This window comes from Clarias gariepinus, chromosome 18 (genome assembly GCF_024256425.1).
Source record: "Clarias gariepinus isolate MV-2021 ecotype Netherlands chromosome 18, CGAR_prim_01v2, whole genome shotgun sequence".
NCBI lineage: Eukaryota > Metazoa > Chordata > Actinopteri > Siluriformes > Clariidae > Clarias > Clarias gariepinus.
In genome coordinates this window covers 7,460,328-7,488,294 of record NC_071117.1, presented here as the reverse complement: position 1 = coordinate 7,488,294, position 27,967 = coordinate 7,460,328, and the positions used below count along the sequence as shown (strand labels likewise).

At 36.0% G+C, this 27,967-nt stretch overlaps 1 protein-coding gene across 1 annotated transcript; it reads right to left on the bottom strand.

Annotated features, from left to right (window-relative positions):
* Positions 1-83: 83 nt before the first annotated feature.
* On the bottom strand, positions 84-27,657 carry LOC128506541 (complement C3-like). Its single transcript, XM_053477037.1, has 41 exons — positions 27,575-27,657; positions 26,556-26,751; positions 25,825-25,993; positions 23,281-23,357; positions 23,005-23,093; positions 22,716-22,798; positions 22,548-22,635; positions 21,427-21,529; positions 21,078-21,198; positions 20,823-20,938; positions 20,227-20,373; positions 19,906-20,106; positions 19,433-19,624; positions 15,244-15,405; positions 14,594-14,723; positions 12,911-12,982; positions 12,609-12,800; positions 11,619-11,733; positions 11,434-11,525; positions 11,175-11,314; positions 10,578-10,784; positions 10,161-10,224; positions 9,897-9,983; positions 8,968-9,171; positions 8,690-8,765; positions 8,433-8,592; positions 8,236-8,331; positions 7,235-7,385; positions 6,887-7,050; positions 6,468-6,626; positions 5,186-5,245; positions 5,016-5,106; positions 4,379-4,427; positions 4,160-4,250; positions 3,931-4,020; positions 3,748-3,853; positions 2,751-2,846; positions 2,482-2,562; positions 877-960; positions 427-562; positions 84-307 (listed from the first exon to the last, which is right to left on the bottom strand). Exons 1-41 carry the CDS (start codon positions 27,646-27,648, stop codon positions 166-168), a joined length of 4,953 nt encoding a protein of 1,650 aa, XP_053333012.1. The 5' UTR covers positions 27,649-27,657; the 3' UTR covers positions 84-165.
* Between the last annotated feature and the right edge of the window lie 310 nt (positions 27,658-27,967).

Here is a 27,967-nt window from a genome sequence, read left to right as displayed (position 1 = left end):
GATGATGATGATGATAATAATAATAATAATAATAATAATAATACCAGTGCTGTTTAAATGCTTTATTAATTTGGCTTCTTATAACACAATATTTGCGAGCAGAGGACAAAGTAGGGTTAAAAAAAATTACATTAAATGTTTTTTATTAAAAAAAGAAAAAAATAGTTATGTAGTGCATCCAAATTCATTAAGCATTTGAACCAGTGAGTTGATGCCGATGTATGTATCTTTGTATGTAGTGGTTTGACCTTCTTCCCTTGTGGGCCAATATTCAATCCATGTCTGCTCACCCAAGATATACTGCAACCTGACAACAACAAATAATACAAATAAGGATCCAATCACAGAAAAATCTTGTCTTCTTTCCTCATTCACAACACCAAATTTGTCCCATGGTAACTTTGTTGTCTAGCTAAGTTAACTTACTTTCCATCTATCCTTGGTAGGTCAACACTTTGTCCCATGATGAGGTAGTTCTTGCCTTGCTGAAATCCAAAAGACTCTCTACAGTTAGCATGACCCATGAAGTTCCTCACTTTTCCATGTACATCTGGATCAGAACCTGTTGAATAAAACCCAAACAGATGAATTTGTCTGAAGACACATATGCTGGATATACAATATAAGTTAGTCCCTGACTCTAGAACGTGGTCCATTCTGGAAGATCATTTGTAAGTCAGATTCATTCGTAAAATATCAAATTTGTTCATCTAACTTGAAAAGTTTTTTTCACTTAAAAAAAAAAAAAAAAAGTTCTAAATACTCATTAAGGTCTATTAATTTATACCAATTGTAATTATTTAAGTTAACAGTACTCACTATGTTTACTTTGAGCGTTAGGGTTTACAGTGTGTCATACAGGCAAATAAAACATACCTTCTTTCAGGACGGCTTCAATCTTCATTTCATAGAAATCTGTGTTTGGGCTCTGGTCCATGCTCAGTACTTTGACTTTATAAACTGCAAAATACATCCCAAAAAAAGAATGTAAACCTTGCCTGGTCAAAAAAAGCTTTTGTTTCAAAGGAAGGGTAATGCTAGCGGCCCACATGAAGCAAAGAAAGCTACTTACTCAGGGTGCTACAAAAATCTTAGCTAAGGTTCAAGAAACTCCACGGGTGTCTGCCACCTCAAAAAAAAAGTGAGTTTCAGGATTCTAATTAAATGTCAAACAAACAAAAAGAACTAAAGTATTGACACTAGTGCTTAAGTTAGCATTGATGCTAATTAATAGAAATAAAACCTGCTGCCTCAATTATAGGAAGTTACAGCCTCTCAGCAAATATTCCATACCATATGATAAAGGGACTGAACTGGTGTTCAATTTACTTGACAAGCATTGTGTGTGCCCTTTCTAGTCAGCAAAGTGAGTCTGGCAAGACTCAATATGGGGTTTTAAAGTTATCCAAGAGCATTTTCCTTCTTGTGAAGTTGTGACAGTCATTGCTGAGGTATTGAAAGATGCAATTCAGAAGATGATGATGCTGAAACAATTGTAAATTTGGCAAAACCAAGTTATTGTGACCCATTTGAGTGATAAACAACAAGTTCAAGTGAATGCTCTACGAATTCAGATGCATTTTCATGATGCAAATGACATGGGCTGCATACTCAGCCTCCAGATGGGCATATATAGGGGCCAGGGGTAGCTCAGTGGTTAAGGCATTGGACTACGGTTCGGAAGATCCCAGGTTTAAACCCCACAACCACCAAGTTGCCACTGGTGGGCCCTTGAGCAAGGCCCTTTACCCTTAACTGCTCAGATGTGTAATGAGATAAAAATGTAAGTCGCTCTGGATAAGAGCGTCTGCCAAATGCCTAAATGTAAATGTAAATGTAAATACTGTAACTTTAAAGGATGACATTCCTGATCAGAGGTCACATGCAGCCATCATGAAACCAAAGAGGCCAAAAAATATATTTAAGTGGAGTTGTGCATTGATGACTCAAAAACAATTTTATGATAGACAACCCCTATGCTGTATCAATGACCTCAATACATTGTATACAAATAGTTTTCAAATTAGGAAAGCTTATCTTCAATGACTTGGCTGCATACCAGAGCACCATGAAAGAGATGCTCCATGCCATGAGAGATAAGTGATAACCCACCTAGATTATGTTCTCAGTATGATAAGCAATTTAGAGATTTGTCAAGCGGTTGTGACATGCCCTTCGGGTATATGTGTAAAACTGCACCAAATGCAAACTATTCCAGAGTAAGGACTGCGATGTGGTTACTCCTAGATTGGATCTTTTTCTTCCCTGATGGCATAGGGTTATTCCTGGACTCCAGTTATAAAAGAGGGGCTCTGAGAGCATAAGCATGGACCACATTGCATGCTGTAATCAAAGCTAAAAGTGCTTAACCAAAATATTGTGGATTTATATTTCAGTAAGTAAAATACTGTACTGTATGTGTGCAGATAGCATTCTTGGCATCTGTTAGAATGTGAAATATAAATAGTTCTCAGTGTTTACCATAATCCATGCCGGCTTCACAAGCTTTTTTATCCCTGGATTTCTCATCAATTTTCAGTTTCTTTTGAACACTGCAGTTTTCTGTTTCAGGAAATATAGACAATTTAAATATAATATACTTGCATAAATGCGCAAAAGGTTCTGCCCACCTAGGTATTATTTTACCAGTTTAAAACATGTTATAAGTGAAATAATTTCTTTAGAATTTATCATATATTAATCATTTATTTATTTAGTGTATATTCACTATCAGCTGTAAATGTGTTTACCTTCAGCACATTGGCACAGCCCCTCTTGGTTATTGCACAATCTGTTCAGGGCTCCATCTTTTTTTGTGGGATGGTAGAACTTCACACAATGGCCACCTACCAAAAAAAGATATTTCTAGACCAACATGCACTATACAATATTAAAATCTTTTAGAGTCACCCATTAAACAAACTCAGTGGGTGGGCTTTAAAGACTACTCAAGTTGATTGCTTTGCAATGTCAACAAGATAACATCTAGCCACAAGCTTGTGCTGTATAATCTTTCATTTAAAGTTTAAAGTTCAGAAAAGTCTCACAGAACCATCAAGAATATATTAATAATAAAATTAATCAATAATAGAAAAACAATAATAATAAGATTATATATATTTTTGTAACGTTTCTTGCTGCTATCCTGTAATGATACTGTTACTGTCTTTTTTTACAAAGAAAAACCTTCATAACATTTACCAGTAACACTTTGGATAAGGTAGGGTTATCATTGCCAAGGTCTGCAATTAAGAGTGAAAGCAACCAAAAGTAAATAACTGTAATGTTAAATTTTAAAATATTTTTTTTTTTTTTGTTGCTACAAATAAAAACTGAATGATAATGTTGTGGCAGCATTTTTAGAGATTACTGTCAAAACGTGAGGAGAGAAATAAAGTGGGTTGAACTTGATCTTCGCAGAGTAAATTCTAATTCAAATTTTATTCGTCACATGCACAGTCATACACAACACGATATGCAGTGAAATGCTTATATGACCGATTGTGACCTTTAAAATCTAAATCATCAATAGAAATAGAAATAAATTAGGAAATGCAAATAAAGAACAAAACATATAGACCCATATAGAAAAAACTGCAGATAAGTACATAACTCTGTCATTAACTTATTTTCTATAAGTTTGTGTGTGTGTGTGTGTGTGTGTGTGTGTGTGTGTGTGTGTGTGTGTGTGTGTGTGTGTGTGTTGATATTGTAGTTGATATTGAGATGTGTTTGCTATTTATTTACCTGGAGAGTAATACTCATACACAGTGACGCCAGCAGGTTGGAGCAAAGCAACGTTGGTTATCTTGTGCACTCTGAAAACAATCCTGTCTGGCACAGTGTGTGATACCTGACAAAAGCATAAATCAGCTTCAACAGAATATATTTCATCACATTACATAAAAAATGTGACTATTTTAAATGTACCTTATTTAAATAAATGATGAGTGAGCCTCGTTCTGAAAGCTGCTTATTCATCTCAAACATCTGTATGTATCTGTCCCTCCCACTGGTTAGCTGTGATTATAAGTGTGAAAAACAAATGTTACACAATGGCTTCTATAATATTATTTTTATAAAGTATATATTCTATAATCTATGTGCTTTTGCACGCTTATTGTCATAGCAGTGCAATATTGTACATAGTAGAACTTACTTCTGAAAGATCACTTTCATCCACCACAAATCCTGTCAGCAATCCAATATCCAAAATACTCATGGTGGCATCTCTGTTTGGATCCTTGAAACTAGATTTAAAAAAAAAAAAAAGTATGTATTAACATCTTAACAATGTTATTTACTTTATCTATCAGTGGTTTTAATGTCATTACTGATTGGTGTAAATGCCCTTTATTTCACAATATTTTGAACTTACAGAACTTCAATGATGACCTCATAGCTTTCTTCAGCATCTGGATATGTTACTAAGAAATAAATGTGGAGGAGCAAAACAAATATAAAATGCAAAACATAATATTATATATTATATATACACTACCAAAGTCAAAGGTTTGGACATAAATTCTAATTTTTCCCGATTTTTGTAAAACAATGCTGAAGGCATCCAAAATATGCAATAATCTCCCTTGAACAGTTGATACTGAGATGTGTTTGCTATTTATGCTCTGTAAAGCCTTTATAACTTCTAATCTAAGGTGGTAACTTTCTGAGGCTGGTAACTCCTCTGGAGCAGAGGTAAGTTTTGGTGTTGCTTTCCTGGGATGGTCTTCATGAGAGCCAGTTTCATCATGGTGCTTGATGGTTTTTGCAAATGCCCTTGACAATAATGTTCTTGCAAGAACTATTCAAAACAGCTGTTGTTGTTACTTAATTGCCTAATGCCATAAGTATAATTTTATAGGTTTTAAATCTCCAATCTTGTCCTAGAATGTATAAAAGAAAAAAAAAAACCTGTGTCCAAACCTATGACTGGTACTGTTTTTATTGTTTTGAGCAACACAAATAGAAACAGTGTTAAATGTATAGAGGCAAAAGTAAATAAGAAAAAATACCCTCTTGTTCCTTTCTCATTTTAACAGACAGATCATAGTTTTTGCAGTCACTCTTTTTTTCTATGGGCCTTGCATAATAAAGTGTATATACCTATAAAAAGTAATAAATGATTAGTTATAATAAATTACAAACACAAAACAAGAACTTTCTTGTATCTATGAATACTCACTTTTAGAACTCCAGCACCAGACCCTTTAGCAGTAACGTTAAACTCCTGCTTGAGCTGAACCTGTGCACAGAAATATTTGATTAAGCTTTCTTCTTTCAGTAATAAAAGACAGAAATCTTAAAAGTGCAAAATGTAAAATTTAGATTTTTTTTTGTCTTCAGTAGGAAAAGCTTTTGTGGGGGACAGATGGAGAAAAATAACAGGTTGTGCAGTGCAGTACCTTTTTTGATATTTGCTTAATTTAAAACCTGAGTAAATGTATAGATTATATTATAACAGATTAGATTATAAGGCATAATGAAATATACAGTATGATACAGATTAACTCAAAAAGAAGCTGATGGTGTTATGCATCAATGTGGTGGTTGTGCAAATCAATGGTGTGTGGAGTTCATGAGCTGCCCACAGACCGATGTGCATCACCGAGGATGATTATTTTGACCATTCTTCCTCAGAGAATGAAAATGTTTTCTTTTAGCATAACTCTGGCTCTGTTTAAAGTAGACACTTATGGGCAGGTTTTTGGATGAACCACTTTCAGGCACAATGATGCAGGACAAACCTGATCTGGCACATGTGTATATTTAAATTTTCTTTCCAATTTAAAACCAAAAACTCTGACTGAATTATTATAACAGGATTGTCAGTATGTATTAAAGCAGCTTAAGAACATAAATAAATAAATTCATTAATTTATAAAAAAAATAATTAATTAATTAATTAATTAATAACAATAATAATAATTTTTGTCTTTCGGCTGTTTCCTTTCAGGGGTCGCCACAGCGAATCATCTGCCTCCATCTAACCCTATCCTTTGCATCCTCTTCTCTCACATCAACTAACTTCATGTCCTCTCTCACTGCATCCATAAATCTCCTCTTTGGTCTTTTGGCAGTTCCAACCTCAGCATCCTTCTACCAATATATTCACCATCTCTCCTCTGAACATGTCCAAACCACCTCAATCTGGCCTCTCTGACTTTATCTCCGAAACATCTAACATATGTTGTCCCTCTGATGAACTCATTCTTGATGAACTCTTTAATAATAATGATGATAATAATAATAATAATAATAATAATAATAATAATAATAACAATAATAAGTATGATGATAATTATTATTAATATTATTTTTTTATCATATTATTATTATTATTATTATTAATAATAATAACATGCATTCTAGCTACTTTGCTTTTCATGACACAACTATCTCAATAATATCTGCATGACACCACAAAAACCTAACAAAGGGAAATCTTTATTTTGACTAAAATTAACCTTGTCTGTGCGTGTCAGATGTATATTGCTCTTGGTGAAACTCCATCTCACTGGGCGACTTCGCCCACTCACAATCACTTCTACATCCAAGTCAACATTCCGATGACCCCCTGCTTGCTTATAGTACTCAGCCACTGCTTGGAACACCATGATGGTTGCCTAGATGACAGGTAAAGGCAGAGACACTGCAAACTCAAATGGACATAATTGTCATCTCTACCTTTTGACTTACGTCATTGAAAAATCATTTAAATCAAAAATTAGTTAAAGCAAATCAACACAACCCAAGTAATATTACAAATACAGACACTGAAAATAAACAGAGATAAATATTGCTTTAATTACACTTTTTAATGTACTTTCAACTTTTAATCCAAAGAATACATTAAAAATAACTATAAATAAATGAATAAATCTACCTGCGTAGTGCCATAACTCCCGTATGGACTACTCTGCCTATTAAGCCAGTTAACAATTATTCCTGCTGCAGTAAAATCCTTTACTTTTACCAGAGCCAGCAAGGCATACGCTGTTGCCTCTAAAGAAAAGTGATGCTCTCCAGCAACTTGCCAGTAGGCTCCATCTGCACACGAGATGTGGAATGTATTGATGAATTTGTCTCTAATGTATTTTAGAAAGACAGGACTTTTGTGCATACTTAAGCTACTTACTGTAAGTCCTGGATATTGTTTATGTACAAACATGGAAGCTTGAATGTGCTTCCTGAATGATTAATGTAAAGTATTATGAAATTAAGAGATCCTGACCTCCTGAAGAAGCTTGCAGCAGGCGATCTTTGTTTAATTTACCAGCATTGGCCAAAGCATAGGAAGACATAGCAACTGCATATGGATTTGTTAGAGAGGGGAGTCTATGCTCCAAATACTCAATGGCCTTCCTGGAAGCTTCAGGAAGACTCTAAATGACAGAGAAAAAAATTAAAAGCAGAAACAGAAAAGCAGTTACTTGAGTACAGCATGAAGGCATGAGTACAGTTTTAAAAATTTTGGTCAATTGCATATGCAGGCATATGAACAGGTTGACATCAAAAAAAAGATAAAAAGTCATTTTGGCATTTTCTTCTAGCTTACAAGGTTGGTTATAAATTACAGTTAAACCTTGGATTGAGAGCATAATTCATCCCGGAAGCTTGCTTCTAATTCAAAGCACTCATATCAAAGCGAATATGTTTCCCCATAAAAAACAAAAACAAAAAAAAACAATGGAAACTTTGAGGATTCGTTCCTTAATCTAAAAATATTCATATAAATATAATTAATACAATTAATTACAATTAATTAATACAAAATGTAAAGTAAAAATAAAACAAATGAACCTGCACTTTAGCCTTGAGTCTAGCCTCCTAGCTCTTCCTCCTCCCTCCTGCGTCTTTGCACGACTTTAACAAGAAACCTCTCTAATGACACAATTACTTCCTTTTGAGAATTTTGCTGAAATGTGGCATTGCATTGTTGCACTGCTAGCCGTTTTTAACCTTTTTCTTCATGCGGGCCATTGTTAGATATGTGCGCAAACACACATATTCACACATAAACACCCATATATATTTTATTTTTTTTTGTGCAAGGGCCACAAGAACCACATTCGAGACTTTGTGGGAATCTGCAGAATTCGCTACATCTTTTTGAATCTGCTCTGTCCTGAGCGCCTTTGGTATTTTCAACTCTATTATGTGACCTATATTATATGCCATTATCTCATTTTGTTGTAAAACTGTTCAAATACTGTGACACTAAAGCTGACATACTCCGACAGATTTTTCACAGAGGTGGTTTCCTTCTTGCAGGGCAATCAGGACAAAAGCTGTCAGAGATACATCAGCATCTCCACCTCGCACACCACCCTGGAATTAGATGGAAATGTTTTTACATGTTAAGGATTTTTTTATTGTATATATCAATAATTTCAGTCAACAAAAAGTTAACAAATCTAAGCTCAACTTACAACTAGCGCTGCACTCATTACTGGAGCATTTTCTTTAAATGTGCCATCAGGCATCTGTGCATTCAGGATCAGCCACCGGAGGGCACTGCAGAGAACATTTTCATCTACGCTAATGATGTCACTTGCCAGTGCAAAGATTTTGGCCACATAAGCTGTCAACCTTTAACAAAGAGAAAACAAGCAGTCAACACATGACCTAGTGGTGGATCTTCTGTAAGAATAAATACATTCTTCAAAATTGTATTAGTCGGTTTTACCATGTGCTGCTGGGTGTGGTTGAATATGCAGCATAAGAGCCATCACTTTTACGGTAACTAAGTTCACCTGCATATCCTGGGAGTGGAAGAGACATCATTTTGTATATAAAATTTCATGTATTGTATTTCTTTATAAACCAGGACTCCACTAACGTTTTTACAAATTTAATCATCATGAAAGTGTCCCAAATGCACAATTTATATGTTCTATATTTTTTACTAGCTTTCAAATAAAACATAACAAATTTGCTGTGCATTATAGGGAAATGTCTTCTCACCTGTTCGGATGTGTTGGACAGCCTCACTACGTCGGTGCAGGCCAACTCCTTCCCACTGCTTGGTGGCATCTAAGTACAGTGTGGCAGTAACTGGCAGTGTCATACGGGCCATGTTCTGCTCTCCACAGCCAGATGGCTGTATGATCAGACTCCCCATGAAGTCCCCATTGATGACCCGCTCAACTGTCTGACTCACCTCTTGACCTGCGGGTATATGCAATATACATGAAGAGAAAGATGGTTGTTAGGATAAATAAGCAATTTATAACTGTTAGGGATAAGAGTATTATTATACTGTGTATTTGATGTGAATAACTACAGAAACAAATTATTTAGATATCTGTAGATAGACATCTTATTTCAAATTGAAAAAAATGCTTATTTAATAACTATTAACTACTAGATACATCAATCATCATAATCATAATCATAATCATAATCAAGTGGATTACTATTGCAGCAACTGTAGCTCTGAGTCATCTTGGACGTGTCTATAAACTTTTCACATTTTTATATTGCTATTGCCATTTAATCATTTTTACTGTCTCAAAAAATGGATATCTCAATAACTGTAGGGCTGTTTGAAGTGATATTATTCATTTATATATACATGTATTAGTGCTAATATATGTATGATGCTGATACAGAGCAAAATAATGAATAGTTTTTTGACCAAGTGCTATAGCTATTTATCAGTCACAGACACACAAAATGAAAATATGTGTCTACCTGGGGTCCGGTTATGAAATTATATGGAATAAATCAATAAAGGTTTATATAGGAATCCCAGTTCCCTGGTCCTAACATTCCATCATGATGCATAAAAATTTACATGCACATGCAGATCAATGATTTCAGCTTGATTTTAAGTTTGAATGTGGTTTTATAGCGGTTCATATTACCCTATATTGAGACAAGCATTTTCTTACCACCCACAGTGATGTAAGTATTTGCTGGAGTGTTTGGAACCTGCCCAGGTGGTATACTACTCCTCAAATGCAAAACTTGAACGCCACCTTTTTTTTTTTTTAGAACACATGAAGGAAACCTATTAGTACACCTGGAAATAGAAAACTGGTATTGCAGAATATATGCTTAGAAAAAATATAGGAATAGCAAAATGGATTAGTTTTAGGTTTTTTATTAGTTAAAAAGATTTTTTTTATAATTAATTAATATATTGATGATCTCACCAGGTTCTCGAGATGGATTCAGTTCCAAATTTTGTTCTGGGAGTTCAGTTAACACACCCTCAGACTAATCAAAATAAACAAATAAATAAAAGTAAATAATAATAATAATAATAATAATAATAATAATCAGAATAATAATAATAATCCTGTATTTACAGTTATGTCTAATCATTGCACTTAACTTTGTGTTATTATATAAAATCATTTTAATTTGCTATGGAAAATTAAGCATTAGGCATTAAGCATTTATTAATCCTCTGTGATTAATAAAGTTTTTTAAATCTTAAATCTTGATAAAATGTAAGGTTTTTTGTACTTAAATTAAAATGTCAAAATGTATGGTTAAATGTAGCCCACTTCTTGTTACTAAACTAGTCTGGAGAAAATAAAATCACTAAAGTATCTGATGATACTCACCACCACCTTCAGGGTTTTCCTCACTCCATCATGAAATATTGAACTCGCAGCCTGCACCTCTATCTGGCGGTTCCCTAGTTCCATGGGAATGATCACATATGGGATGGCTCTGGTGGACATGGCATCAACGTTAACTATGATACGGTATTTCTTCTTTTTGCTGGCTGCGCTGCAAACATGCTCTGTCTCAAAGAATTCCACACGCACCTGATGGTTAAAGGGAGCCATATATTAAGAAATATATATGTATCTACTTGTGAAGAGGAAGGCGTTATTGTGAGTTATAGACTGGACTTAAACTCCCTAAACTTCCATCTAGCGTTTGTAATCATTTTCTTTCTCATCATGGTGGCACCTGGGGCCTATAATGAAAATGATGGTGACAAACGGTCCAGTACATAACAAACATTTTGAATGCATGCATGCACACCCGTGGGATTTAATGTCACCAGTCCACCTACCTATCAAGTATCATGGAGACAACAAGTAATGAAACAAATATTTTACAAAAAAAGGTTCTGAAGTCAAGATTTAACTGAGAACCTATATGCTGGACCACTCGGCTTTTTAGAATTGCACATAGTAGTAAAATAATACCTTCTGTTGCCTATTGGAGAAGTTATGCAGAATAGCTTTGATTTCTAGTTGTTCGTTGCGTACTGCTGAGTAAGGTAACTTGAGATCTATAAAAAAGTCTTTTGCCACTGTTATTTCATAGGGATCAGCCACACAGATGCCTACAATAAGGGGAAAAAAGAATGATTTTATATTTGCCATCACATGCCAGTCTGACCAGGTATAATATCACTGATTATGTTAAGATTCTTTAGATATGTAAAAAGGATGCGACACTGACCATGGGTTGTAGAGAGACTGATGGCAAGGACTTGCCAAGTAGTTATTGAGTCTTTCAGATAGTTTTTGGCCAAGGTGAGACTTGTTGTAGTACTACAAGTAGATGTAAATAACAGATCAGCCCTGCCATTAACCTCCAGAATGTTACACTAAAAACAAATGTTGGATTACTGCTTTTTACAGTACCAGGGTCCATTTCCTGGGCAGGCTGGCAGGTCGATGTCGTCCCACAGCCAGCTCTCTGGGAACTGTGTTCTGCTGACAATTTCATCAGAGCTTATATATTCATCATCTTCATCACCTGGACAACACAATAAAAATAAAGTACCAAATATATAAAAAAAAAAAAACTCTGATGAGGAAGAGCTTATTTTCTTAAACAAGTGTATCTCATACATGCTTGCATGGCTTCTCACAAAACTGAATGGCATATAAGCTAAGATATTCAGAGCCCATGAAGGCTTAATTATGTATAGTGATTTCTAAGTGAATTTATGATGGTGACCTTAATAATAATAATAATAATAATAATAATAATAAAAGTTCATAAAGCATACTATGTGAAACCTACTTTTGGAATCTAGACCTAGTATTTTTGTCCAATCTTGACAATATTGTAACAGTTTGAGCCTAATTATTTCTCAAAAATAACCTTACATTTGTCAACAATATTCACACCCTAGTAAAATGTAAGAAGGCAAAGCTTGTTCAATCATAAGGCTGTATTTACATTTATAGGATTTCTACTTTAGTTTAAATTAAGCTGAAGTCCAACTGAGCCGAAAAAAAAAAAAAAAAAAAACATTTGATGTTGAATTTACGTGCTAATCTTTGGCAAAGTATCTTGGCAAAAACTGAGTGTGGAATTTGTGAGAACCACATGTGACCATTTGATGAGTCTTACTAGTACATGCTTAATAATCACTAACCTACAGTATGGCTATGACGTCTTTAACTTCTTTAGCACACATTTTTAGTTTATTTAGTCAGGTTTCCAAACCACTAAAATGGCCAAGGACAGTTAATGAATAATTTATCAGAAATGACTGGCTTCAAAAAGCTATTTAATTCCTCTTAAACAGTCTTTGGCATAAATCTGGTTCAATTTTTTATCGGGTTCATTATATGAACCCTTTATTAAAACAAACAAGAGTAAAGAGCATTGCTCATTCTTACTGCGAGCCAGATGCAGCAATTCTTTCTGCTCCTGCTTGCGTTTTTGAATCTCCCTACAACAGTCCAGGAAGGCCTGGACACACTCTTCACCATCCGAAATGAACGTAGCTCTTCGCTCACATGTGTAACCCAGTCTGTTTTGTCTCAGTCCATCCGCACAGCATTTTTTCAGTTCTTCTGAGTATTTACCAACTTAAGAAAAAGGGTAAAAATAGAATATAGCACTGGAGACATTTGACTAAGATTTCAATAACAATCTTTTGGAAACAAACAAATACAAAAAAAAAAATCCTGATTCTTACATAGCTTTTGGGTGATCTGTTGTAGAGTCTCAGCTCTCCGTTTTCTCTTTGGTGGGGTGGGACACTCAGCAGCTAGTAGGAAAATTTTACCATTAACAGAGCTAATACTGTATATACAGTATATAATTATATATATATATATATATATATATATATATATATATATATATATATATATATATAAATTTGATGTTTTTTGACACAATTTTTTTTTACACTATTGTGTAAAAGTTAATTTACATCAAATAGTGAAATTCATTTTACAGTCAGTACACATAAAATAAAATACTCCAAGCCTTTTTGTTAACTTGGATGATTATGGCTTACAACTCATTAAAAAAAAATCCAGTGTCTCAAAATACTATAATTTTTCCAAAAACAATTAAAATAGGTTTTACAATACAGAACTTAAGGAAATATATGTTCATTTATGTACTCAATACTCGGTCATTGATCCTTTAACATGAATAACAGCATCAATGAAGCATGGTATTGAGGCGTTATTGAAGCCCAGGTTGCTTTGATAGCAGTAGTGAGCTTGTCTGTATTGTTGGGCTGTGTGTTTCTCCTCTGCTTTTTGACAACAGCCCATAGATTTTGGGTTAGGCAAGTTGGTTGGCCAATTTAGCACAAGATTTCAGACAGCAAAGTTGGTGGTAGTTCTAGCCTGCTGAAAAAAAAAATCTTAACCTTTATAAAGCACTCCACATACACACAAACACTTCAACAGACTGTGGAAACATCACACTAGACTTGGCTTCTGTGCCTCTCCACTCTTCCTCCTGACTCTAGGGCCTACCTGTAGATTTACAAATAAAATGCTAAATTTACTTTCATCTAAAAGGATGACTTTGGACCAATAAGCAATTGTCCAGTTCTTTTTCAACTTAACCCAGATAAGATGCTTCAGACTTTGTCTCTGGTTCAGAAGTGGCTAGATACTATGAATGCAACAGTTATAGTCCATTTCCTGAATATGTCTGTGTGTTGTGGCTCTTGACACAAGGAGTCCAGCCTCACCCCACACCTTGTAAAACTCTCCCGCATACTTGAGTCAGCTTTTTTTGACAATCTTCGTGGTAATCACTGTTACTTGTTTACCTCTTGCTACCACACTTTTCACTTCCAGTCAAAGTTTCATGGATATGCTTTGATATAGAACGGTATAAACAGGCAGCTCTTTCAGTAATAACCTTCTGAGGCTTACCCTTATGTATTGTATATATCACTTAACCATTGATTATTGAATCAGGTGTTTCAATCACATCATCAAGCAAATAAATATTTTAATTACTGGGACTGGAATAAGGTCAGTCCAACACATTACTAAAGAGCTAGTGCTAAACCAACAACTTCACCAAAGAAATCTGGTTGGAAAAAAAATCTGTAGAAATCACAGTTTTAAAAGTAATAATGAGAGTAAGACCATTTCCACACATACTGTAATGTGAGGAGAACTACTGTAAACAACTAAATGGTTTTGGGACTAAACAGCTGTGTGACAATAAGACAACAACTTGTTATAACAAGTCTTCAATTTGCTTAGGTGCATAAATATTGAATTTTTGAGCCACATAAAACAGAGGTTTCAATGTTATGACTCATTGGGATATATTGCATTCCCATTACTCTTAGAGCACCACATAGAGTGATTCATTGATTGCATGAAAAACTAGACCTTACCTGTTCTTTCAGTGGTGCCTCCTGCTTTATCAGACTGAAACAGTAGACCTGCATCATAGAAAACTCCCATACTGTCTTTACCACTGCCAGCTGTACAGCCAGTGTCATGTTTCTCAATAATGTCCCAGATCTGTTGGTGGAAATAATAATAATAATAATAATAAATAAATAAATAAATAAATAATAATAATAATACAATGCATATATTCTACATAAAATACAATATATGGGGTTGTGGGTACGATAAATTGTCAGCGTTAACCCCTAAAGTTTGCCCATGGACTTTGTTTCTTGTTTGGTATTTGGACTGTGGCTGGGACTTAATTTCCCAGAGACCTCTGTCACATCTTTGGATTGCTATCACCTACAGTTTGTTTAGGCATGTGTGTATAAATACTCCTTGAAGTAGCCACTGAGTAGTCTCACAACTGGTTTGTTTTGGCATTACTGGTTCTGAGCTGTTTTGGTATGTTCAAGTCTTAGCCAGTCAAACTATTAGTCATTCTATTAATGTAAGTGATCCAAATACCAACCTGGGAGACATAATTTTGCATGTTTGTGCCTTTGTGTGATTGGTGAGTAAACTGAACATATATTATAAAATAAGATTGCTAAGAAGATTGCTTAAAAGTCTGCCAGGGATTACTCACCTTGGTCTGTGTCAGTCTGTTCTTGTTGAGGACGAAGACAGCCTTATCAACAGCGACCAGTCCAACCTTGGCTTTTGGATCTCCAGTAACTATGAGATGAAACTCATCACCAGGCTCAAATAATTTCTTGACATTTAAACTTTCCTTGACATCCAGTTTCAGCTGTATTTTGTAAGATATAAAAAAGTGGATGAATCATCAATTCTGGATTCAGCTCAATGGGCATTTGTTATCTATAATGATTTGTTATTTGGAAGTTGCAAAATTTTTCACCTCCATAGTCAATACTGTACATGGTAGAACCACCATTGTTTGCAATAATGTCTTTTGTGATATTTGTCAATATACTTGACTTAGAAGATAAGATCAAATTCAACATTCAAAATCATATTGGAAAAAGTAAGTTAACCCTTGGAATTAAGTTGATTGATTTGTCAGCAATAATCTCAACCAGGTGCTTCCTGTAGCTGTGGATTAGACCTGCACATCATTCAAGAAGAGCCATTCTAGGCCATTCTTTTTAGGCCATTCTTTCTGACAGAACTGCTTTAACTCTGTCCTATTCCTTAAACATCTCATGTGTAAGACTCTTCATAAGTCATTCAATCTCTTATGAGTTTTTCAAACTCATCATCTCTTTTGGGTTGAGGTCTGGACTCTGACTTAACCACTCCAAAAGCAGATTTTGTTTTTCTAAAGCCATTCTGTTGTAGACCTGCTCTGGCATTTTAATTTATTGTCCTGTTATCATCACTTAGCCTTATCCTGAATAATTTTTATATGCTTGGGATGCATCTTCCCTTCAATGACTGCAGCAAACCAGGTCCAAAAATCATGATGTTTACTACTCCATAAATCATGGTTGAGATGATGTCATACAGCAGCTTCTTCATGTTGTCCTGCCATGGACACCCTACTTGTTAGATGTTTTATGGACTGTAGACTCATGAACACAGATGTTAGCCACTTCCAATGATGCCTTCAAATCTTTGGCTGTCACTCAGGGTTGTTACTTTACAGGCAGGGCTCACATAAGCATATTCTTCTACTGCAGAGCAAACTCAAAGTTGAGTAGTTTTAGCAAAATAGTTCTAGTCCATACCTCCAAACTCATTTTCTTAATAAGACTTTAGATATTCAAGTAAATTTTTCAGTGACAACCCTGTAGATTATCATGTAAACAGGTACAGCTGTATAAATAAATTGTTTAAATGTATGTCTCATGAACTATCGATCATTGATTCAAGTAAATGACTCTGTTCAGATGTAAATAAATGCTAATTGCTGCCCTGTTTGTGGGAAGTGATTTGTGGAAGTTGCCAGTCTTTGTGATCTGTGTGTGTTGTGATTGAGGTTGGGCTGCTGGTGCTGCACGACGTGTGCAGCTTTGTTTCAGTCATAGGGGGTGGCGTCTTGCTAAATAGGTGCTGCCTTTTGCAAAGTAAGAATAAAATAAAAAAAAGTCAATAAGAGTACCGTAAAAAAAGCACAAATATATACTCACTAAATAAATGCTGCCTTTTATGACATGGGGGCTTCATACCAATGTGTGCAGCTTTGTTTCAATCATAATATTCTATAACATATTCTTGCGGTGTTTTTTTAATTATTTTTTTAATTTAGTGTGCATAAGAATTGCATGTCAATAAATGTTTCTGAAACCATGATTTATTTTTGTTTTACTTCGTGCCATCGGTAAACCCAATTTTTGTGTAAGGAATCTGAATGTATAGGTCTTTTTATCCTTAAATCCATGCATATTTGCACACTCCCCGGACATTTCTATTTAAATTCAAAGTCAATTTCCGTAACAGTTTTTATATTTGTACAGCCATATCGTCTATATTTTGTACAGCTAAGTTTTTTAAATATTTTTTATATTTCATTCTCATCTTCAAAATTTTCTATAGCTAAAGTTTTTCTATTTATATTTTATTTCATAATTGATTTCATATTGATATTATTTAAGGTAATGGGTGGACATATAAGCATTTTACTGCATGTTGTACTGTGTATGGCTGTGTATTTGACAAATCGAAATTTTCAAATGGAAAGGTCTTCCCGTGCGTATCATCTGCAATAAAATCATTATTCTGGTCGAGTACCATCTGTAGGCAGTTTGGTTGATTACCTACTGTACTTGTCTACAAAGCTGAAAATGGCCCAGCACCCACTTACTTCTCCACTCTAATCACACCCCGCACCTCAGCGCGTTCCTTCCAATCCTTCAGCGCTACTCGGCTGGTCCCACCATCGCTCAAAGATTGAGGAAGATGTACATCTAGACTGTTTCTGTTCTGGAACCTAGGTGGTGGTATGACCTTCCTCTCCTTCTTTGTCTTTCGGCTGTTCCCTTTCAGGGGTCGCCACAGCGAATCATCTGCCTCCATCTAACCCTATCCTCTGCATCCTCTTCTCTCACACCAACTAACTTCATGTCCTCTCTCACTGCATCCATAAATCTCCTCTTTGGTCTTCCTCTAGACCTTCTGCCTGGCAGTTCCAACCTCAGCATCCTTCTACCGATATATTCACAATCTCTCCTCTGAACATGTCCAAACCACCTCAATCTGGCCTCTCTGACTTTATCTCCAAAACATCTAACATGGGTTGTCCCTCTGATAAACTCATTCTTAATCCTATCCATCCTTGTCACTCCCAAAGAGAACCTCAACATCTTCAGCTCTGCTACCTCCAACTCTGCCTCCTGTCTTTTCTTCAGCGCCACTGTCTCTAAGCCAGAGAGCATCGCTGGTCTCACCACTGTCCTGTACACCTCTCCTTTCATTCTCGCTGATACTTTTTTATCGCACAACACACCTGACACTTTTCTCCACCCATTCCAACCTGCCTGTACCCGCCTCTTCACCTCCTTTGCACACTCTCCGTTGCTCTGGACCGTTGACCCCAAGTACTTAAAATCCTGCACCTTCTTTACCTCTGCTCCCTGTAGCCTCACCGATCCTCCTGGGTCCTTCTCATTTACACACATGTATTCCGTCTTGCTGCGGCTAACCTTCATTCCTCTGCTTTCCAGACCGTACCTCCACCTCTCCAAATTTTCCTCCACCTGTTCCCTGCTCTCGCTACAGAGCACAATGTCATCTGCAAACATCATAGTCCATGGGGACTTCTGTCTTACCTCATCTGTCATCCTGTCCATCACCAGAGCAAACAAAAAGGGGCTTAGAGCCAATCCTTGATGCAGACCCACCTCCACCTTAAACTCTTCTGTCACACCTACAGCACATCTTACCACTGTCTTACAGCTCTCATACATGTCCTGCACCACTCTAACATACTTCTCTGCCACTCCAGACTTCCTCATACAATACCACAGCTGCTCTCTTGGCACCCTGTCATACGCTTTCTCTAAATCTAAAAAGACACAATGCAACTCCCTGTTACCTTCTCTGTACTTCTCCGCCAGCATCCTCAAAGCAAATACTGCATCTGATGTACTCTTTCTAGGCATAAAACCATATTGCTGCTCACAAATGCTCACCTCTGCCCTTAACCTAGCTTCCACTTCCTCTAGATGTCTGTTAAGCTAAGTTTCTGACAAACTTTAAATAGAGACTAAAGACCTATCTGTTCATTAACATTTTAATTAATCCCCCACCTCCAATAATAATAATAATAATAATAATAATAATAAAAAAACTTCCAGTGTTTGAGTGATAGTACTTAGTTAATAATCTAGTAACCCAGTATAAGGATCCAAAACAGAAACTTTTTTAAATGCACTTTTGTAAGTTGCTCTGGATAAGAACTTCTGCCAAACGTGTAAATGTTAGTCATACACATTAAATTGACCTTGAATGATGTGCAGTCTGATACACAGCTACAGGAAGTGCCATTTGAGGCTAGTGGGATCAACCAGTTATTAATTCCCAGGGTTCACTTATTTTTTCCACCACAATTTTGAATGTTGAATGAGTGTCTTAAATATAGATTTCTTTTTTTGTCATTATTTTAGACACATTATATTTATCAGTACATTTGACTTGGGTAATTAGCTTTCAGACATTTATCAATACAGCAAACTGCTGCTTTGGCAACCTTGGTCAAAGTGTCCATTGAGATTGGTGCACATACTGTACATTCTCAAGTTAAATCAGGAGAACTCAATTGCACTTCTTTATCCAAGCCAGTGTTATTTACTAGGAGAATGCAGAAGATTACCTACCTTTCCCATGCATGTGTCCTTCACATCAACCCAAATAGAGTCTGACACAACCTCAGAGGATCCTATGTGATAATATGCCACCACTCGAAATGACGGAAGCAGGTCCTTAGTGACGGGTAGAGACAAGGTCACGAGCAATTGTCCTTTCCTCTTAAACCGCTCCCCTTTCACAATTTGTCCTTTACTAAGGATCTAGTACAAAGAGAATCAGCTTTAAAAACATTTCAAACATGTCAAGTTTCCCATTTGTTTCCAGCTAAAGTTAAAGTTAAAGTTAGATTTTAAGTCTGGGGTTTGCATTATTAAGATGCAATAATACACTCAGTAGTACACTGTAGAACTCCCTCACAACATATTAAAGGCTGTGTATGTTACAGAGACAGGGAGTGTGTGTGTGTGTGTGTGTGTGTGTGTGTGAGAGAGAGAGAGAGAGAGAGAGAGAGAGAGAGAGAGAGAGAGAGAGAGAGACCAACCAAATAAGTAAAATCTTGATTTTGGACAAGGCTTTGTCCGAAATGTAGATTGATGTTCATCTGATCACCAATTGCCAGTTCTGCAGCATCTACACTAATATGTAGGTAATTGGTGGAGGCTCCTTTGGTGGTGTAGGCCTGGGCTGTCATCTTGTTCTCAGCTTGTCTTTTATCTGATATGCCTGGGACTGTGGTTTTCGCCTGTTACACAACATAACATAATATATAAGTTCTAAAAATTCAGTAATTCATCAGTGTTGTGAAAAACAACATTTTGGCAGATATATACCCTTTTGCTATCCCCTCCTGTACACAACTCACAATGATTTCTAGAGTCCTTGCCCCTCCCTCTGTGTTTACTATGACCTTGGCCATACCGTTACTCTTGGTTTGACCCCTCACATTACCGGGCGTGACCACCACATCCACATTTTCAGCAGGAGACTGGTCCGGATTGGTCACATAAACCTTTTTCAAATCAAAATCAGACAGAAGGGGTGTAATGCAAACTGTTTTTAAATAACATAAAAGTGTTCCTTATTACTCAAAAGGTTTTACAGATTTTTTTTTTACCTTAAACTTAAAATATGTGAGCATAACAATGATAATAATTGCTTACACAACAATGCCAATAATAAACAATGCTAATAACTATTGCTTAATATCTGGTGCTATACACTTTATCATATTTAAAGGAAAACAGAACAAGTTGTTTGCAGTTTGTAGACTGAAATAAAAACTACAGTATGCTTCACCATAATAATATACTTCTTCCAAATGTCTGGGACAACTGAACTGGTACTGAATTGGCTAATGTATTCACATTAGTTGCTAGATAAAGAGGGCACATTTAAATGGCTTTAAGTACGTTTAAATCATAAAATATGTTGTGCTGGAACCATTTGCATGTTTTATACCGTGACATCGAATGACATTCCTGGTTTAAAAAATTGTGGGGTTCGCTTGAACTGAATGGTGTAGGGTGATGTTACGATTTGAATCCCCCTCCTCTCTGCTTCCACCATTTCGCTACCTAAAACACACATTTATTTACAAAAATACTTATTTATTCAAACTAATGTTTATTTAAACATTGTTGATAATGGATGACAGCTAAAACAAGATGCACTGCAGGGAATGACCAGAGAAACAAACATCTAAAGGGATCTTACCAGTCCCTGTTAAAACACTGACGGAAATGTACAAAGAGCTTCCAACCAGGTCAGGAATATTTGGGAAAGACTGCTGGATCATCTCTCTGGTAAGCACTGCACGTCCCTCTCCATTAGTGATCTGTATGAAACATATATGTCATTTAAATTTGAATTCACATAAAAATATGAATTTTTGAAATAGTAAACAGTTGTGATCAGTGTCACTGCAATTACACATGTAATACACATACTTCAAAATGTCAGCATTGTGTAATAATTGTAGAAGTAGATGGGGCATCTCTGAGTAGAAGTGAAATGAAATTAAGTGTATTGTGTTCTTCCACTTTTAAGAAGTCTAAAAACTTACTTGTTCTCTTTTTAAAGAGGCTGGCAGCGTGGCTTTGTTGTTATCCTTTGTAACACCAAACACCACAAATGCAACACCATCCACATTTCTTCCAAAAAGGTACCTTTATATAATTCACAGAGGGTTGATTATTCACTTGCTTCAGGTGTAAAAAAAACATGAACACACATTTGTATACATTTACATTTACATTTAGGCATTTGGCAGACGCTCTTATCCAGAGCGACTGACGAAAAGTGCTTTAAAGTTTACACCATTGAATACATACTTACACTGGGTTAACTAGGTTAATAACTAAGTGTTATTAGTCCAACACAACTGGCAAGAGGGTAATTTTAATTAATTTATTTATTAATTTATTTGTTTTATTTATTCATTTTTTAGTTTAATATATATATATATATATATATATATATATATATATATATATATATATATATATATATATATATATATTGAACTTGGACTTCCTAATTCCATTTTTTTAATTTCTTTCTACAATGCTGAATGCATGAACAGTTAATGTTGAGATGTGACTGCTGCTGATGACCTGTAAAGGCTCCATAATGGCTCTAATCTGATGTGCTGTAAATTGTTGATTTTGAGGCTAGTATAAACCAGTTACTAATGAACCTCTCTGCAGCAGAGGTAAGTGTGAGGGGGCATTTCCCCAATTTCGCCAACCTAGCTACCACCATAAACCAGAGCTATCCTGGGATGAACTAAGGCCCACCGAACCTGAACCCACAAGCTCCCCATCGGTCTAAGACCTGTCGGCTAGTGGCTGCAGCATTGGAAGAGAGGCAGATCCTCAGGCATTACTGAGTGATTGTTAAAGTGTGTAAATATGCCCCAGCCACAAGTCTGTGTAATAGCTCCAGGGTCAGCGCTTTATAACAGTCATAAAAACAACTTTATGCATACTGATGTTTTACAAAAATAATCAACTTCTGGTATTAGTGACAATAAGTCCACTTCATCTCACCACCACATCTTAATATTTTACTATAATATCAACAACTAAACAGAGTGGCCTAATCCTCGATCATTTTATACAGTTTATTCTTACTCAACTTTAAAAAAAACATGGTAATTTATTGTATTTGAGATGTTTTACTTACTTGGCAGTTATGTCTACTTGAAGGTTTTGATCATCCACATAGAAGAAGGACTTGGATGGTTTTAATGCAACCTCAAAGCTTGGGAGCACTGCAAAGTAAACAGCAACATTTTAACAGGCAGCTAAAAGTATTAAAAGCAGATTTTTATATTATAAATATAAATGTTACCATATTCTTTAACTTCGAATTCAGCAGTGAAGTTCTTCTGTGGTGTGTTTTTATACCGCGCAACTAAGGACCATATTCCAGGTCTTGGGAGAGGGGTGAGGTGAGGTGGGGTGAGGTGGGGTCGGGGATTGGAAGGTGTGGGGGTTGGGGGAGCAAAGAAAACGTTTAATTAAAACGGAAAGATCATGTTCATTATTTAATTCATTCATTTATTTATTTATTCTCTAAGCTAACATTATATAACAAGTTGCACAGATATAAATGCCTTTCATCAATGCAGTGGACTTACTTAGCAACCTCAGGGATGACATATGAACCTGTTATAGTCCCTTTCTTGGTGAAGAATGTTTCCCTGTTGATTGTGATTTCTTGAGGATTCTTTAAGACAAGAAAACACACACACACACACACACACACACACACACACACACACACACACACACACACACACACCTTTTAGTTAATACACAAATCTTAAAATTTGCAAATAAGATTAAATCACAAAAACATTTACAAACTGTCAAATATAAGAAATTCCAGCTAAGGTGTAGTCCAAATCACTTACTATGATTTCCACATAGATTCCCCCAGTCTGTTCAACAGGTTGTAGATCAGGAGTCAGTGAGAAGATTCGGTAACGCACTGAGACAAAGACAATTGATACACAGAATATTTGCAGGTCAAGAAAAATAATTTCAGTTAATTTATTATTTATTTTTAAACACTAGTTAGATATGTACTCTTTCACTCACTCACTCATCATCTATACTGTTTAATCCTGTATTCAGGGTCGCAGGAGCCTGGATCCTATCCCAGGAGACTTGGGACATGAGGCAGGGTACACTGTGGGCATTGTGCCAATCCATTGTGGCGCAAACCCAACTACACACACTTACATTCATTCAAACAATACGGGCAATTTGGGAGCGCCAATCAGCCTACTCTGCATGTCTTTGGACTGTGGGAGGAAACCCATCAGGTATGGGAAGAACATGCAAACTCCATGTACACAGAGGCAGGAATTGAACATGGAGGGGTCTGGGTTCGATAGTGTGATAGTGCTAACCACTAAGCCACTGTGCTTCCATTTACTGTAGGTATGTAATTGATTATTATTTATTAATGCACCAAGATTAAACATCAATCTGGTTATGTGCCAGGACTACATTACCCATCAGACCCTGCATCAGATGATTATGTAACACCCAATTCATGTTTGTGTTTAATGACTAGGGGTAATTCTTCCCACTGTCATACTTACATCCTCCTCTTTTATTTTTTTTTTCATGTTTAAAATGTTTTTTTTTGTGTAGCACCAAATAAACTCTACATCTAATTGCATCTACATTGGTGTGAAAAACTATTTGCTCCCTTCCTGATTTCTTATTCTTTTGCATGTTTGTCACACAAACTGTTTCTGATCATCAAAGACATTTAACTATTAGTCAAAGATAACACAAGTAAACACAAAATGCAGTTTTTAAATGATGGTTTTTATTATTTAGGGAGAAAAAAAATCCAAACCTACATGGCCCTGTGTGAAAAAGTAATTGCCCCCTGAACCTAATAACTGGTTGGGCCACCCTTAGCAGCAATAACTGCAATCAAGCGTTTGCGATAACTTGCAACGAGTCTTTTACAGCGCTCTGGAGGAATTTTGGCCCACTCATCTTTGCAGAATTGTTGTAATTCAGCTTTATTTGAGGGTTTTCTAGCATGAACCGCCTTTTTAAGGTCATGCCACAACATCTCAATAGGATTCAGGTCAGGACTTTGACTAGGCCACTCCAAAGTCTTCATTTTGTTTTTCTTCAGCTATTCAGAGGTGGATTTGCTGGTGTGTTTTGGGTCATTGTCCTGCTGCAGCACCCAAGATCGCTTAAGTTTGAGTTGACGAACAGATGGCCAGATATTCTCCTTCAGGATTTTTTGGTAGACAGTAAAATTCATGGTTCCATCTATCACAGCAAGCCTTCCAGGTCCTGAAGCATCAAAACAACCCCAGACCATCACACTACCACCACCATATTTTACTGTTGGTATGATGTTCTTTTTCTGAAATGCTGTGTTACTTTTACGCAAGATGTAACGGGACACGCACCTTCCAAAAAGTTCAACTTTTGTCTCGTCGGTCCACAAGGTATTTTCCCAAAAGTCTTGGCAATCATTGAGATGTTTTTAATGTTCTTTTTGCTTAAAAGTGGTTTGCGCCTTGGAAATCTGCCATGCAGGCCGTTTTTGCCCAGTCTCTTTCTTATGGTGGAGTCGTGAACACTGACCTTAATTGAGGCAAGTAAGGCCTGCAGTTCTTTAGATGTTGTCCTGGGGTCTTTTGTGGCCTCTCGGATGAGTTGTCTCTGCACTCTTGGGGTAATTTTGGTCGGCTGGCCACTGCTGGGAAGGTTCACCACCGTTCCATGTTTTTGCCATTTGTGGATAATGGCTCTCACTGTTGTTCGCTGGAGTCCCAAAGCTTTAGAAATGGCTTTATAACCTTTACCAGACTGATAGATCTCAATTACTTTTGTTCTCATTTGTTCCTGAATTTCTTTGGATCTTGGCATGATGTCTAGCTTTTGAGGTGCTTTTGGTCTACTTCTCTGTGTCAAGTAGCTCCTATTTAAGTGATTTCTTGATTGAAACAGGTGTGGCAGTAATCAGGCCTGGGGGTGACTACAGAAATTTAACTCAGGTGTGATAAACCACAGTTAAGTTATTCAAGTTATTACAGTTAAGGGCAATCACTTTTTCACACAGGGCCATGTAGATTTGGAGTTTTTTTTCTCCCTTAATAACAGAAACCTTCATTTAAAAACTGCATTTTCTGTTCAATTATGTTATCTTTGACTAATAGTTAACGGTTTTTGATGAGTAGAAACATTTAAGTGTGACAAACATGCAAAAGAATAAGAAATCAGGAAGGGGGCAAATCGTTTTTCACACCACTGTACCTCCAAATCCAACACCTACAGTAACACAATAACAATTCATTTCAATGCTGTTTTATTTTGAATTTTGTTCTTGTACTGCAACATGTATATAAAAGCTGTAGATTTTTGCCACATGAGTGACAGTTTAGGTTTTTATCAGTGAGTTTAGACTGGCTTACCTTGAGTTCCTGGGGTGTAGATACTCTTGTCTGTTTGAACGAATATGTAGCCAGACTGGAAGGAGAGCAGGACCAGTTTCTCGAGTTCGGCGGAAGGAAACTTAGCCTGCAAGTATGCATACTGCTTTTCCAATGGGTCCTCACTAAAGAAGTCCTTATTGTCAGGAATCTGAACCACGAAAACATCATGCACTTATGTTAGTACTCAATAACTATATAAATTGTTAATTAATGAAGAGCAAAGGATAATGTAAACACAGGTATAACATTTTTATTGATTAAAAACCAGAACATAATGACAAAAACTAAACTAAGATATAACGAGATGCAATCAGGAAAAAAAAAAATCTAAATTTAAAAAGGATATCACTAAGGAACAAACAGGGGCAAGACAGTGATACTGTAAACACCAAGAGCCTACATAATGAATGCAATCACAACAAAATTAAAACTAAATATCTGACAAATAAACAAATAAAAGCTTTAAAACGAGAGAGAGAGACAGAGAGAGAGAGAGGACAAAACTTTCAACATAAATGTCCCACAAAAACCATACAGAAGTCTGTCCAAAAGGGTCACTAGGGGGCAGATCTAAAAATAAGCTTTTGAAATGATATGTGAAGTTTTACATTGTGCTAAATTTTGCACTACTAGAAAACAGAGCATCTGTTGATAAAAATATTTTAATAAATGCATGAAGCACTTTTGTTCTGCAACCTCAGATAACCCACCGTTATGTCTACAACAGCCTGGTAGTTGTTAGCAGCAGTGAGGACAACAGACTCAGATGCCAGTTCTGTAGTTTTCTGTGGATGGTTCTTCACAGTGATTTTTACATTGAGGTCATTTCCACTATAATCCTGAGCCTCCACAAACACTCTCTCAGGTGTGCCTACCCGCAGCAGGTTCGGGGCCACCAAGACATTCCTGTAAATGCAAAAAAATAAAAATAAAAAAATAAAAAATGTATATATATATATATCTTTCTTCTAATACATTTTATAACAAAAGTAAAAGACAGTTTATACACATTTAAAGCTACAGAATCTGAATCCTAGGTGATTTGACAGAAAAGTGATCACTCTTTCATCAGGACTATGGTTCAAAAGGTCCCAGGTTCAAACCCGATAATGACCGAGAGGCTTTTAACCCTTAACTGCTCTGATGTGCAATGAGATAAAAATGTCTCGCTCTGTATCTATCTTGTCTTTCCATTACAGAAACACTACCTCATGGATGCTTTTGCACAGAAGAGAGCAAACAGTATGTGACTCAGCAGGTGTACTACAGGTGTTTCACCCTCCCAGTTCAGGAGCTGTTGTGGTTATAGAGAGTTACAATAACTGGTGGATGGGAATTGGCAAGTCTGAAGTGGGTAAACAAGTAAGGTCGAAAAACATACTAGAGCTAAAGCGCTTGGCAAACAGGTTTTGTTTATGTCCTGTTAAACTCTAATAATAACTGTACCTTATTAAATAATTAAAATAATCTAAAATATATTATAGAAATCTATGTGAAAGCACAAGTTTGCATTTAATCATATTATGCCCTGAGCTTGAGTAAACACATGGCAATATGTAATCATGTGAAAAATAAAGCAATCTGCACTATATGTAAAAAAAATGTGTAATGAATAAATAAATAAATAAATAAATCATATGGTAAAATTGTCAGAATTCACCTTGTTAAAATAAATAAATTATTAGGGAAATCATATGGGGAAGAATAAAGACCAAGTGTGTGTACTCACAGTGGGTCACACAGCGTGAGCAGAGGGAAAGAGAGAAGCACAGCCGTCAGCCACACCACGTCCACATTCATCATACCTGCTGATCCTGGCTCCGCCTGGGGAAGTGTGTGTAGTACCACCACTTTTATGCACAACAACCTCACACACACCCCTCTAAAGACCAACTACAGGCAATCTTTCCAACTCCACCTATTCAGGCGAAGCGGGGGTTAAGGGTGTTTTGTTTATTTCTCTAAATAATTTATTAAGGAAACATTTTATGTACAGTAAATGTACTTTTTTTTTGTTTTCAAAATATTTATGAAATTGGAGAGAGCATGATAAACTGTAGTTTTTTTTTCATAAATTACAATCTAAGAAAACATAAGATGTATGTACAGAAAAAAAAAAACA

Bases quoted from the DNA above. Each gene is read 5' to 3' on its own strand.
- LOC128506541 (XM_053477037.1), bottom strand. From the start codon at position 27,648: ATGATGAATGTGGACGTGGTGTGGCTGACGGCTGTGCTTCTCTCTTTC. The intron at 10,785-11,174 runs GTATTATTTTAC...TTTAACCATCAG, and splicing joins TCTCCAATAGGCAACAGAAG to GTGCGTGTGGAATTCTTTGA. The intron at 4,021-4,159 runs GTAAGTTCTACT...TTATAATCACAG, and splicing joins ATGAAAGTGATCTTTCAGAA to CTAACCAGTGGGAGGGACAG.